This window comes from Ochlerotatus camptorhynchus, unplaced genomic scaffold (genome assembly GCF_037179485.1).
Source record: "Ochlerotatus camptorhynchus isolate MF236.1 unplaced genomic scaffold, CSIRO-AGI_Acam_v1.1 ptg000443l, whole genome shotgun sequence".
NCBI lineage: Eukaryota > Metazoa > Arthropoda > Insecta > Diptera > Culicidae > Ochlerotatus > Ochlerotatus camptorhynchus.
In genome coordinates, this window is record NW_027040929.1 from 4,759,460 (window position 1) to 4,774,437 (window position 14,978).

Sequence of the window (14,978 nt, forward strand, 5' to 3'; positions counted from 1 at the left end):
AAAAATGTATCGTTGAATCTCAGCAAGCAGCTTTTGCCGCTTTTGCTGAGATCTCAGTAAAATGTGTTGCCAGACAATCGGCTGTGTGAATATCGAAAAAAAAAATAATACAAGAATACATTTAAGTTTCTTTTTTACGTAAACTAGCAACTTGTAAGAAATTTTGTTAACAAAGATGGACGGTTTAAATGTTTCATACAGTGGCGTCACGTACATATGTGCAACCTGTGCACGACACAGGTGTAAACAATTAAAAAAATGCGTTTAGATTTTTATAGATTTTATGGTCACATGTACTGTACTTCCTGACCACAAGGGACCATGAATACACTATTTTATAGAGTGGTTCAATTAAATCTTCGACCTTCGTTTGCTTCAAAAAGGGTTACATTCAGTTGGGATGGTCTGCCTTATCCCTAATGCATTGATTTCTAACCATGTCGATATCACTACCATGACAAAACTCGTTAAATAGTGCACCTAAAAGCGAGCTCTTTTGGTTGTCGGATGGCAAGTTTGTGAATGGCCAAATGCCTGAAGTAAGCCTGATATCACCTCTTAAAACATACCACAAATTTTCCACAATACATGGCGGTTTGCACCACTGGTTGTAATTGAAGTTTTCAGCAGTCACGCGTCAAACGGGAGCAACACGGAAACAGCAGTCTGGTACGCTTTGGACGTTATCATACTTGCAGACCGGTTTGAATGTGTGAGTTTAAATTAGATGAACATTTGTGGGTGCCCAAAGTGTGCATTTCTCGCTGTGCACTTGGATATCTGATTGCTGACAAAGAGAATAATTGAGAAAGAGAGCGCAAAAGCCTGCTCACTCTCTCTTTTCAGTTGTGAATCTCTCAATTACCGATAGTTGCGCCGGTGCGTCTGTCAAAACTTATGAGCTTCCCCTGTACGGTTAGAAAAAAGTACCCAAAAATAAGTTCTTTTCACTCATCTCGGCACTATAGTGCAGGAACCCAAAAGTAGGTAAAGTGGGTCAAAGTAATTTTCATTTACTTGTGTGCAATTTGTATGGAATTTTCCACAAGTTTTCAATCCAAAAGTAAGTTAGTTGTACCCAACAATCGGTAAATATGATTATACTCAACGTTGGGTTCCCACACTTTACTACCCCTGTTGGGTGGTTTTGCTCCTCAGTTTTCGACAACATTAGAAGGAGAAAAAGAGACAAACTAGTCAAAAGTAAGTAAAAGTGAACTGGCCGTTGGGTACTTTTTTCTTACCGTGTGGTTCATTCTGATAGTGTTGTTCTGATGAATAAAGAGTTGATTAATTCAAGTTCGCTACCCAAGGGACAATGAATTTTCTCTAGATTATGGCATTTTTTTGTATCAAAAAATGTTTTCGGAAGTGTTTGACGGATATCAATTATTACACTTCAGTCGAAAGAGTTAGCCTTTTGATAAAAACGAGCATTCAAGCTGAACATTGCCTTAGGTCCTAAGTAACATTGACAGATTCTCTCCATCGACTTTCTCTTTGTATCTCCACGGCCATGTAAATACATTCCCAAGTATTTTCGGCACACAAATCGATAATAGAAGCTTTTATCTAGCATCTAAAACGACAAAAACAACAAGAAATTGTTATGTGATCAAGTAATTAACGAAATAGAAAGTCGACGAAGGGAATCGATCAATATTACTTAGAACCTAATGCAATGTTCAGCTGGAATTAGTTAAGTTTTGCAATTCCTCCTACTTCGGTTAGCGCGAAAAGGGCCATACAAGTTTTGTTTATACAAGATGATAGGTTCTTCAAATATTACGTTAGGTAGTGATTAATATAGTGATGGAGAATATGTCCCTCGAATTCATGGAGCATTGAAAAATAAAACAAAAACTAACATGTGGTGGTAAACTATAACGAACAAAGCTTGGTGTACAGGTAAACAAATGAGGCACGCGACGCCTCTGGTTTCATACAAACTTAGATTTTTTTTGCCGAGTTGGACAACACCGAGCAGCATGGCATTTTATGTTGTTGGATCTCAGTGAAAAACTTGCCAAGATTCTGCTAACAAATGGAAATTTTGCCGAGATCTCAGCTAAGAGTTAGTGCTCATGTCCCAACCGTCAGAAGAAAATGGAGCATCACTTAACCTTTCTAGCTTTGATGCTTCCAACGACCAGCCAATCATATAATTACGAAAATCGGAACGTACGGTACGAGATGTCCACGTTTCATCCATTTATTGGATTCTGAAGCATCGTGTTTAGATCTTCAATTTAAACAGGCCCGATGTTTTCTGAATTATCTTGCCCCTTAAATGCTGCACAGTAGGCTTGGCCGTTTTGATATGTGTGACGTATCTTCGATATGAAACATTTATCAAATAGATAAGAAAAATGATGGAGGTATATCCATCATTTTCCAGGATGCTTTCAAGAAATGGCTGTGTTGGTGTTAGATTAGATTACATTAGATTAGATTTTGGTGCAGAAAACAAGAAAATTGAGTAATTGAGTGGTATTTTAAACTTTTGTGTACTCATGCTAAAAGTTGTTCAAAAAGTTATTTTATATTATTCTGTTAGACTTAGTGGATTTAGGTTAAAATTTTTAAAATCGTACAAACTCACACACTTGACTTTGGCTAGGAAAGAATGAACATTAAAAGTTAATTTTTGTGATAGTCTTTCAGCCTGATAGATTTTCAGTTTATGGTAAATTTAATAATAATTTCCCGTAGGAATATTTAGACCAGACTAGGCTATTTGAGGCCTACACAGCAAAAAATTTATTTTGATATTACATCAAATTGGATGCACTTCAATCGTTACGCTGCTTTTACTGCATTTGTTTATTTTTGAGGCCATAAAAATTACATGAGATTTTCGACATGATTGAAGTGCATCCTCTTGGATGTAATATTAATAATAATTTTTTGCTGTGTAGATTTATGTAAAGGGGCCTGATGTTGGGTGCATTGACAGTAACTAAAGCGAGAACCACACCATCGGCGAACCGACGTGACAGCTCATAGAAGCTACTTGCAAAATCTTGCCCAAGACGCCATACTTAAAATACGTTAAAAACTACTGCCATATACTCATCCCATCGCGACATATCATGAGCAAGGACACGAACATACGTAAAATTTATATTGACTTGGTTTGCGTATCATCTCGTTAGACAGATCTGATCACCCGTTGGACAGATCAAATCGCTCATTTGACAAATCGAATTGCGGACAAACGAAATGCTCCAGTGACATGTCGGTTCGTCGGTGACCGCACGGCCACCTACAACAACTCAACGACTGAATTCAATTGACTCAGAGCATTTTCTTTCCGTACGAAATTTACTTATACTTGAGAAAAAAAAACAAACTTAGATTTTTTTTGCCGAGTTGGACAACACCGAGCAGCATGGCATTTTATGTTGTTGGATCTCAGTGAAAAACTTGCCAAGATTCTGCTAACAAATGGAAATTTTGCCGAGATCTCAGCTAACAAACGTAAATTTTGCTAAATCTCAGCAAGTTTTTCATTGACATAATAATAAAGTATATAGAATAAAATGCCTAGTTGCTCGGTGGTGCTCATCCTGGCAAAAAAAATCTAAGTGTGTAAATGTACACGAACTATGATATAAACTTGTATGATATATGACGCTCCATTTATGTGCGTCATAGTATAATTAATTTTTCCTACTTTTTCTTACTGTGTGAGGTTAATTGTATTAAACTAAACTTTAAAACAGGTAGACAGTTTCACATGTTTCGTCAAATAAAAATGATCCACTAAATGAATCAATCAATTTTCGTGTCCAAATTGGAACGATCTGAGCCGTTTGTTTATTCGGCAGCTTTCCATAATAAATGAAGGATTGCACAAATGTTGAAACTATTTCATGAATAATTACTGAATGACAATGACATTTGATTGCTGATACCCCGAAAAAGTCGTTAAACACGGTACTTTGGTAATTTTCCATAGTTTTGAATAGTATTTGACCAATATCTTTCATGGTGTCCAGCTATTTGGTCAAATGCCGTTTGGCGGAACGCCGTTTAGCCAACTGAGTCATTTGGCCGAATACCATAAAATGGGCTGTAGTTAATCGCAGAAGGTTCTCATTCCACCCCGTTTTACGGTTCTTAAGAAGAATGTTAATGATTTCACATTGAAAGCTTAGCGGAATTTTAGGGTGAGAGACTTGGTCAGGATGCGGCTGCCACTGTGTATTTGTTAAGGCCCACGCACATTAGATCCAGATCGGACGCGTTGCGACAAAGTGATAGCTAAATCTATTGTCTAACTGTCAAATTTACGTCAACACAACGCAAACGGATCTAATATGGGTAACCCTTTAGAATAACAATAAAAAATTGCATTCCTGAAATCTTTACCATTCGAAAGAGAGGATTTTTTAGGTCATTTTTACACTTTAAACATTATATCGGGTGGCTTGGAATATCATTTTTTTCGTCAATAATTTCCATTTTCCCTTTTGGAAAAAAGACAATTATGAGCACTTGAAAGCAAAAATGATATAATCTTCTTTCCTTTTTTGCCATGAAAAACTGCCTTTGTAATAAAGCTCGCTTGAGCCGGTAGAGGAAAACGACCAAATTGTGGCAAGCTGCTGCACGAAGTAACGCCGTCGATGATACATGTGCATTGAGGTGATTTCTTGTAAAATCCACAAATGGCTGCTACCTAGGCTCATGCACTTCCACTTCAAATTTTCAATTACACAAATCTGGGTGCCCCATTTCATTGGAATTTGCTACTTCATGTCAAGAGCCACGTGTGAAAAGGGCATACAAGTTTTTTGTAAGCGAACCTTTGTAGGCCTTTTTTCGCCAACCGAGGGTCGCCCACGCAAACTAATAACATCTTCGGGAAGGGAAAAGCTTCCCCTATCCTTCTTCTTTTCCTTTATTTAACGTCGGTCTCTGTTCCGCAATCTAGTGCCAATCACCGATGGACATCGATTGCCATCCATTGACGGCAATCGAATGTGCAGGAAGGCAGCTTCCACACCTGCGTAAGATATCGCACCCATTCAACACACATGGGCCGGGACCAACGGCTTTACTTCCCTTCCGAAGGAAGACGTGACCAGAGATTTTTATGCCTTAGAAAAATCCCACCGACCTCGGCTGGGATTGAACCCAGACCCATTGGGGTGTTAGAAAGCAGTCACGCTTACCACTACACCACCGGCGCCGGCAAAATCCCCTATCCGGTGATGTTGATGGTTTGCGTTGATGTTGTGGCGAGAAAAGGGCATTAGAAGGTTTGTTTACAAAAACCTTGTATGCCCTTTTCACATGTTGTTCTTGATGTGTGCTGCAGTGCAGCAAACGTGGAGTAACAATTTGAATATTGCACGTGTCGTAGAAGCTTATATTTGTGCACTTAATGATTCGGGTGGTTCCGAGAATAAGGATGTCACAGCGACCTTAATTGGTTTTTTTATATGTCTTTTCTCGATTCCGATAAAGCTATGTCCTCAACCGTGGATTTTGCAGCAAAGCAGGCAAACAATATATCATTTAGGTGAATTTCGTCCTGAACGATATTTCACGCGCGATGCAAGATTTTGCGAAGGTACGAGTTGTCTTTCTCATTCCAACGCAAAATTTGCTCCGCTTCGCTGATACACGCTCAGAATACATCTTTATCCTTGTACAGCTCCGATCAAGCTATACTACAGAGAGAGTTTATCGTGGTAGTAGTAGCAAGTGTCTTGTCTTTATCGTTGGTTGCTTTGAGTGTTTGGATTTGCTGATCAGCTGTAGGGAAATTTACATTTTATGATAGAGCTGGAATTAAGGCATAACAGTTTTTGTAAACAATTCCTTCTCTCGATGATTCTAGGAATTCAAGGCACGTTCAACAGAGAAGTCTTCCCCTACCAGATTGTGATGTTGATTTGCGTTGGCGAGCCTTGACCTTTTAAGAAATCATCGAAAGAAGTCACTGTTTACAACAGCTGTTACGTCCTAATTCCAACTCTATCTAGATTTAATTAGAAGTTCAACCAGCTAGAGTGCATATGGAACCTCTTTTTCATGCCACTTATGAGATGTCTATAGACAGGTGACGAGGCCAAACATGAAGCACATAATTTAAAAAGAAAAAGAAATTAGAATTTAATATACAGTCAATAATACTGGGGTTATGGGCCATCAGGGGTGACTGTAGTTAGGAAATTTTTCCTTCGGCCAAATGAAATTCAGTCCTTTTCAACACTATGGGACATTAGAGAATTCCTCTGTCTGAGAAGAGACATTGAAAACATTGCCAACTCCCATGGAATTGTTTTCAAGATATATAAAAAAAGTATCTCAAATATTTATATAGGGTAGGTGTTCCAGTAACAGTGGTGTTCCTATAGTTGTGGTATGGAGTTTGTGGCGGAATAGTGAGGAGTAGCTCTCCTAAAATAAGGCATATTTGAATATTTCAAACTTAAAATATGCCCTCAAGTGACAGAAAATAATTAATTTTCCTTAAGATTTTCACTCCTTTGCACCTATAGTTGCGGTAGTGTTCCTATAATAGTGGAATCCATAAGAAACCAATGCATTCCACTATTATAGGAATCAAAGTTAGCAACTACCACCACTACTGGAACAGTGTTCCTATTAATGGAGGACGAGTTTTCTTAAAATGATTGCAAATTTAATGGAATGTAATATTTTTCTAAAAAAATAGAGGTTGAAAGCTATAGATTGACGTATGGAAATTGAATGTACATCGTATATTTATTTTTTAATAAATAAACTGGCTTAGTACATCCACTATGGGTCACTCACCCTATTATTTAAAAATTTTATCAAGGAGCATTTTCTGACCAAATATGTAGCATATAAAAGGACAAATTTATTAGACTGTACCCTTTCAAATTTCAATGAAACTTTGCATTTGGATAGAGGTTTACGTGTTCATGAACTGTATTCTGCTGCAAACAAAATGGCCAAATCTCAAAACAATTTGAATTATCACTCATAACGATCATTACATAAAGACTTTTGCAATCGAATCATTTAAATTATAGCAGACTTTTAAAGGCAGTTAAAGTTTTCTCTTAGGCGTGTAAGGCTTACAGTATTTCCAGTCTTGGTGGATCGCAAATTCCTGTAAATGTTGTAAAAAATCACGGTCATAAACCTCACGTTTTATTCAAAATTGATTGTTATAATAAAATATCACTTTAGTTTAGTTTCTCCATGCAGACTTTTTTAAACTTAATTTCGCCAATGAAACTGTATCGCAAAATCTGACGCCTTTTTATTTACTGATGTATTGTGTCAATCATTCCTTATACCAGACCAGCCAGTCGTTTCCTCAATATACTATCAATCAATCATAATACCCGGAGATTCAATGCAACTTACTCTCATTCGCGAGCTACTCCTATTGCCTGCTGTAGAGGGCAGAAGGCCTTATTCCGTGCATTCTCGAACCGGCGGTGGCCGACGGTTGCAATTTCCGAGATGATGCACTTGTTGATCGCCTTTCACATACGCCAACAATCCAATCAAAGCAGAAGCAATCCCAAGCCTCGGAATTGTGCATGGGCCACCACCAGACCGACCGGGTGCAATTATCCTCCACCTTCGAGTAAAGGAATTTGTGACCAACGCGCGCACGAGCGCACCACCTTCACTACTTGTTGGTTCTCCAACAAGGCTCATTGCGATTTTTTTCTCGTTTCGTATAGCAAATTCGTGTTACTTTTCTACCACCATCACCACCACTCTGTCAGCAGTCGAGTTTCACGGTTCTTTTCTTCAAATCGCCATCACGAGCGCGTGCACAGTATGGTGGCTCCTTTTTTTGTGTGTTTCTTAGAGCACGAGAAACAATAAACAACACCACTCGCACACACAATCACGATTATCCCGAATTGTGGGAAGGAGGGAAAAAATAGCACACGCACATGTGGTTCCTCATGGGCCTCGGTTCGAGGCTACTCCGCGTGAGGATTGGGCTCAATTATCCACAACGGGGGGTGGTGCAGAGACAGAGATTCCCGATCGAATCTCCTTACGCGCGCGAAAGACATCATCAGACACGCATACACACACACAAAGATAGAGAGAGAGAGAGACGGAGACGAGCGACGACGGGTGAGGCTCGAAAAGTGTGTACTCACTTCATAACTCTTCCTTTAATTTATCTGCTTGCCTGAACTCTTCGTTTTCTTCTACTTCTTTCGCTTCGTTATTATTATTGCTTTTGTATCACACTTGATTGATTTTCTCTCTTACTTCTTTTACTTCTTTCTTCCTACTACCCTAACCTCACTTGGCTCTGAAAGAAACTTGTTTCCAAACAATTCTTCTTCTGGTCATTTTTTTTGCTGCTGCTTTTTCTTCTTAATCTTCCTTCGATTCTTATTCTCTTCTGTTTGGGCCTTGCTTTTCCAAGAAGGAGATTGATCGTTTCACACACTCACATTAATTTCTTCGTTTTTGTTGTTGTTGTTGTTGGTGTTGTTATTTTGAGAAAGGCGAAAAAAGAATGTTTATAAAGAAAACAGAAACTTAACCATTAAAGAGGAGACAAAAAAAAACCTTTTCGTCTCCGGCCATCCCGTTTGCGTACTCCTCACTTGGTTAACTCCCTTGGCTCGTTCTTCGTTCGCTCGCTCATCATGCTCATAAACAACGGACAAACGATTAATAAGTGATGCTGTGTTTTTCGATTTTGAATGCCATTAACTTCGTAAATGCCTCGGAACTTGGGCGCGACGGCGGACGGACCTGAAGACGACGACGACGACGACGACGACCTGTAGCAGTACAGAGGAATCGGGAGGTTCCTTTGCGTGAGCTGGGGGTCTGCAGGGGTACAATGTGTCAAATTAAGCATTCTCTCTTTCCCTGTCGCTTTTTTTCGCTTCATTCTTCACCTCTCATCACCTGGTTTTGTGGTGGCAACTGCCCTTGTGGTTGTTGTTAAACGGGTTGCTGCTTCCAGGTTCAATGCAAACAATGACTGCGATAATAATGGGCTTCGAAACTAGCCTCGAAAATGATCAATTAAGTAGGGTTGGCGCGCTTCTTCTTACTGGAGGTTCCGCTTAACGCAATTTTCTCGCTCTTCTCGCTCCAGTGGATCACAGTTAGAACTTTGACACTTGACATGCACCTCCCAGCGTCGTCACCCGTTTTTACACGGTGCAATCACTCGGTATCCACTACCTATCACTGGTGCTGTTGGCTTGACTACTACCGGTGCTTCGACCGCTGTCGTTGTTCGTCGTGCTGCTGGAACTATGGGATAGATCTCCCGCCGAACTGAGATCTCCGTTGTTTTTGTGCATATGAGCTGCTGCGGCTGCCGCGGCCGCCGCCGCCGCTGCTAGTTGATGATGGTGCAGGAGGAAGTTGGGTGGACTGTTCCGGAGGCAACCGGGTTCTTCCTTGATTTGACTTGTCGGCAGGGATGAGCTGTTGTTGTTGTTGTTGTTGTTGTGGATACTTGACGTGGGAGGTGATGAACTGGACAGGTTGAGCTGCTGAAGATGCGGGGGAATTTGTAATGCTGAGAGACTGCTACCGTTTGGAGGTGGCCCGGTTGCAGGTGGATGTGGTTGCTGGTGATGTGGAGGAAGACTATTGCTGCCGGAGCTGCTGTGATGATTCTTGCTGCTACTGGTACCGCCATTCAGGATGCCCGGTGGACTAGTGACTGCCGAACTGAGGTTATTGCTGGTACTATTGCTGTTCTGGTTTGAACTGCTCCGAATCGTATGATGGTTACTGTACGGACTGAAGTTGTTGCTGTAGCTATTGTTCAGCTGAGAACTGAGACCACTGTCACTGCTGATGTTATTCAGCTTGTCACTGGCGCTGTTCTGGAGGGCTTGCTGTTGCTGTTGCTGCTGCTGTTGATGTTGGGCCGCTATCATCGAGGCCAGACCCAAGTGGTCGTGATGATGGTAGTAGTTGGTTGGTGTCGCTGGACTTGCTAGCAGATTCAGAGGAGATGCTATACTCGTTGAAGGGGACTGTAAGCTGGACAACACACTCATACTCCTTGGACTGGAGAGTGATTGATTCAACGATTCCCTATCATCCTCTGGACTCTTGGAATCATCCATACTGCCACAACTACCGATCGCATCATCCGATCCCTGATCTCTCCCCTCCTCACTATCCGTCATTTCCTTGTATCTGATGCACTTTTTCTTACGCCTACACGGTTTACACCACTGATTCTGCTGATCTAATCCGTATCTCGCTCGGCACTTCTTCATGCTGTTGCCACTCGGATCTGCGGGACTTCGATCCTTTTTCCTCTTCTTTTTCTTCGCTCCATATCCATAGTTATCCCGTGCCGTCCATCCGGGATAGAGTTCCATGTGCAGTTGCCGCTCCTGGCGGGCCTTATCATAGTACACACTCTGTTCTTCCCGCGAGAGCGAGTGCCACTTCCGACCCAGTATCTGATTGATAGCGGCAGACTCTTTGAGCGTGCATTCCGCTACCACTTTTGCTCGCATCTCTTTCATGTACAGCATGAAAGCATTCAACGGTTTCTTGACATGGCTCTTCTTCTTCTCCAGTGCCAGCTCTTTTTCCGTGAGTTGCCTATGTTGACCGCTACCACTGTTGTGATGATGATGGTGGTGATTGTTGTTATTGTTGTTGTTGTTGCTGTGATTGCTTTGCTCGTGATGTGAATGATTGTGATGGCTATTGTTCGATCGGCTCTGATGCGATGAGAATCGACTCTGAGATGGTTCTTCGCCACTTTCTTGCTTAATCGTGGGAGCATTCGACGATCGACCCGAACCAAATCGGGATGATTCCTGGCCAAGAATGTCCTGCTTCGGACCGGGGGTAATTATGGCGGGGTGTGTGTTCAACATCGGATGGGGATGTACCGATGGAAGAAGACTGGGCGAGTATCGATAAAAGTCACTCGGAAGGGACGTGTAAATCTGGAGGGATGCTGGATATGGATTGCGGAACCCTGCCGCAGGGCCATACATTGAAGGTGTATGCCATGACGATGCCACTAGGGGCATATCGGGACTCAACATGGGATAAGGATACTGGCTAGTGGGGAAGCTGTACAGAGGAGGCCGCGTAAGTCCCATCGTTTTTGGGTCCAATTGGTACGGAAGAATTCCGCAATGTGCAGGAGGAGGCGAAGACAGGTGATCTCCATTGTGGCAGAAAAAAGGAGGCAAACCCATCTTGTTTGCCATAGACACCGGAAGACCTCCTGCAGCACCGTTTGGGTAGGCATACGGTGGAACCAGGTAGCCCATGTTGAACCCCGGGTGTCCATGGGGCAGCTTGCCATAAACAGGACCCGCCTCATGTCGAGTGGTCCCATTTTTAACCGTTTTCTCCTCGCTTTCAGTCAAATCAATTAAACTGGATTTCTCCTCCAGCAGGTTCTCCGACAACTTTTCGTCGTCCCGACCTTCATCTTTGAATACTTTAACCTCGTCCGTACTGCCGAGTTCATCACCGGTGGAACTGTTGTGAGGCATTTTCCCGGCACTTGCATCAATCGCACTTGTTTCTTCACGCTCTGCGCTACACTTCGAAAGGCACTAATTTGATTGAATTTCTGTGTTTACTTTCCGAAACTACAAACTGCGATAACAATTTTGAACTAGGTTTCACATTGCACTATTGCTTTCAGGTTTCCATATGCATACTTGCGTTTCACTTGTTTTCGACTCTGATGGTGAGTCTGGATTTTTTCCGTTGCTTAAAACTGGTAATAGAGGGGACAATCCCGTTCCAGTACATTCCGACGCACTCGGTTCACACAATCTCCAAAATTTTAATTTTCAACGAGCAGATTTCGATTCGTTCATTGTACGCGCCTCGCTGAAAAAAAACCGAATCACCCGGGCCAGTTTTTGCGTTCTTGTTTGCTGCTGCTGCTGGCCACTGCCACTACTCACTCGTTGTGGTGCTCAAGTTCTTGAACTTCTTGGAAGCTGGTTACTTGCTGGCTGGCTGCGGAGTGCTTGTGTTGGTTTTGCTTCCAAGTTGCCACACATACACACACCCGCGCACACAGCCGTCGTCGTCTACAGCCTGTTCAGGCTCGGCTCTCTGGAACAGAATACATAGCGAGGTGGCTCAAGAAACCAGAATATACTACAGAGTAGAGTGTTGAGGCAGCACGAAGTGGAGGCGAAATACACTGCAAACGGAGAGCGAAGAAACAGGAATCTTGTTAAAATGAAATTACTTCGCCCTCTTCTCTTGTTTCAGCAGCTTTTTTTTTGTCTGTTCTCCAGTCGCTATTGCTTGATTTGAAGAGTCAAAATTCTGGAATGGAATTCATTCATCGATGGGCTCAGTGCGAGACGTTCTGTAAATAAATATTTGAGAACCGAAAGATTGTTTTATTAGTAAACAGTTGATCGAGATGGGAGGGGACCTGGATTAACAGAAGCTGCGTAATTGACCTCTACCTCCCCTTTCCGTACATCCAGTAGAATGAACGTGACGTCATTTTAATAAGCTTATGAGTTACTCTTTTAACGCCCTTCTGCTAACAAGCTAGGTTCCACGAAACCCACAACTCACCTTCAACTTGAATGTTTTGCTCTCTAAACGTCCACCGGCCACTTGTTATTCATTCCTTGATCCGTATCAATCCGGATTACCCATCGAATTATGCGCGACGGCGACAACTTCGGCGGTCAGAAATCGCGACTTCTTTCTTATTCGCGACACTAGTAAAAACCGAGCGTTTTTGTCCCGCTCGTTCTCTCCGAAGGAATTCTCTCTGTTGCTCTCGTTGCGGTATGTTTTGTGTCACTCGCGACGACGACGACTCCCGTTTGACAGTTCATAAATTCTTGCGCTTCGGAAAATCTTGCTCACTGCACGAGATATGATCCGAGGTTCCCGTTCCTTTGATTTGATTGAGATTGAGGTTCCCGTTTGGCCCCAGGTAAAATCACACACTGTCGGAATTCGGTATTTTGCTCTCAATTGAACCCGCAAAAATATACTCTGACAAGCGGCGGGCGGCTAGCGAGTAAGAAAAATAAAATAAAATTCCACTGTGTTGACGCGCGATCCGTAGCCCCGTGCCTGTGAACTGTTTGCTTCTTCTGACTGTGAATGACTGCCTGTGTTTGCGCTGCCCATTGACGTCTCTCTCCGTCTTCGTGTGGTATGTTTGCATCGGATTGCGAGCAACGCCCACCCTCTCACGCAAACTCACAAACACTGCGATCCGGCGCACTTATCGCCACCCAGAGAAACGTCAAATTTCAAGCTTTCGGTGTTTCGACGTCCACCATCCACTTGCGCAAGCTCTCATTGGTTTGGATTTTAAAGTGATCGTTGGGAAAAGCTCAAACCATGCGCAAGCAAGTAACCTGCTCATCGATCACACTTGATCCTTTCGGGGTTCGGTTTGGGTTCCCGTCGGGGCTGCAGTGAAATACGAAACTCGGGCCCTTTGTTGTTGTTCGACGTCGCAATGTTTTCTTTACGGTTAACAAACTGAGAATGAGCTGGTGTCATTTTTCTTAGGGACCGGGAAGCACCGCACAATGCTCTGCATGTTTCGAGCTGCGCAAAAGAAGGGAAGTAGGCCGAATAGGTTTATAGGAATGGTATTTATTATCCCTCAAGGATTTGTTCGTCTTTGCTTTTGTGTGCTCTGCTAATGGGAAGTAAGGAGTCGCGGCTAAGATTGGGAAAGTTTTGAAGTAATGCTTTGTGGTAGTTTCATTAGAAATTATGCTGCGGGGTTAAATTATGAAAATTGAAAACAATATTTATCGCGTTTTAACTAACATAGCCAATAAACCTTCCAGTGCGCGCATAATTTTCTGTAACACGAGAACTAGTGTGCTTTTGAAAGATCAATAGCTTATTATCTCCACCTTGTGGCCGATTGCTGATGTCCGGAATCTTCCAAAACTTAGTAGAGGTATTCATTATGCGCAGCGTAAGCATATAAGTTTTCAAATTTACGAGGTTGCATATGATTACGATGCGCTTTGTGAATACCCCTAGCGTAAATATTGCTATGAGTATTACATTTCATGGATTGAAATATTTAATGTCTCGTTGAGCATGTTCCAAACTTCAGTAAAAATTAAATTAGCTCACTACTTGACTATCCTATTTATCCCAACAAACGATTAACGTACCCCATTATAGTTGAAATTCCAGTACTACACAATGTTTGTTTTGATTAGCTATGAAAGTTTGACAGATAAAATGAGGGGTTCATGGATTTTCTTATGTTTCGAGGGGTGCATCGATTAGCTTGGGGCCGAAGAGAGTACTAGACCTGAGCCACAAAGTTGAGCACGTTTCTTCGGGACCTTCTAGTCTTAGAGTTACCTCTATGGTAAAACCGTGCTTTCTCCCAAAGAGCGTAATTTCGTCAAATGTAGCATAACTGTTGACATAAATCAAAAATTCAATTTATGTAATCTCACAGAAAATTTTAATATGTGTGTTATATGTGACTGGAAACAATTCCATACCATTTTGCATCACTATATTATATAACCCATGCCCAAAGAAGTCGAGGAATTTTCCAACCCGAACTATGGGATCTATGCTATGGTAGGCTGTTGTCCGAAGTCAGGTTACTAATTATTTTGCGATCTCATAGTAATTTTATTTTTAAATTTTTGAAAGCTGAACAAAAGCTTGTTCATGCGAAATTTAGCTTCTTCAGCAATTTTTTAGCTTATTCAGCTTTTAATCAGATTGTTTGTTGAGACGATCCACATCGTTTGGAATCCTCAACACGTTAAATGCTTCAATTGGATTTAATCAAAGGTATATTCTATTCAATTCCATTAATTAATTTTCTCACTTAGATTTTTTACAAGAGTCGGTAGTTTTTTACTGGGTTTTTGAATTACTGAAAAACTCGGTTAAAATTCAAATGCCCGTTATTCGTAACGATTCGATAAAATAAGTCTGTTAATTTTTGTAACACATTTTCTCAACTTTGAATTTTTCACAGATTTTTTTTG

At 41.6% G+C, this 14,978-nt stretch overlaps 1 protein-coding gene across 1 annotated transcript; it reads right to left on the minus strand.

Moving 5' to 3' along the window:
• Positions 1-6,411: 6,411 nt before the first annotated feature.
• LOC135711866 (protein pangolin, isoforms A/H/I/S-like) lies at positions 6,412-13,059 on the minus strand. The gene is made up of 2 exons (XM_065234840.1): positions 12,550-13,059; positions 6,412-12,331 (listed from the first exon to the last, which is right to left on the minus strand). The coding sequence occupies exon 2, from the start codon at positions 11,490-11,492 to the stop codon at positions 9,183-9,185; it is 2,310 nt and encodes a 769-aa protein (XP_065090912.1). The 5' UTR covers positions 11,493-12,331; positions 12,550-13,059; the 3' UTR covers positions 6,412-9,182.
• Positions 13,060-14,978: the final 1,919 nt, after the last annotated feature.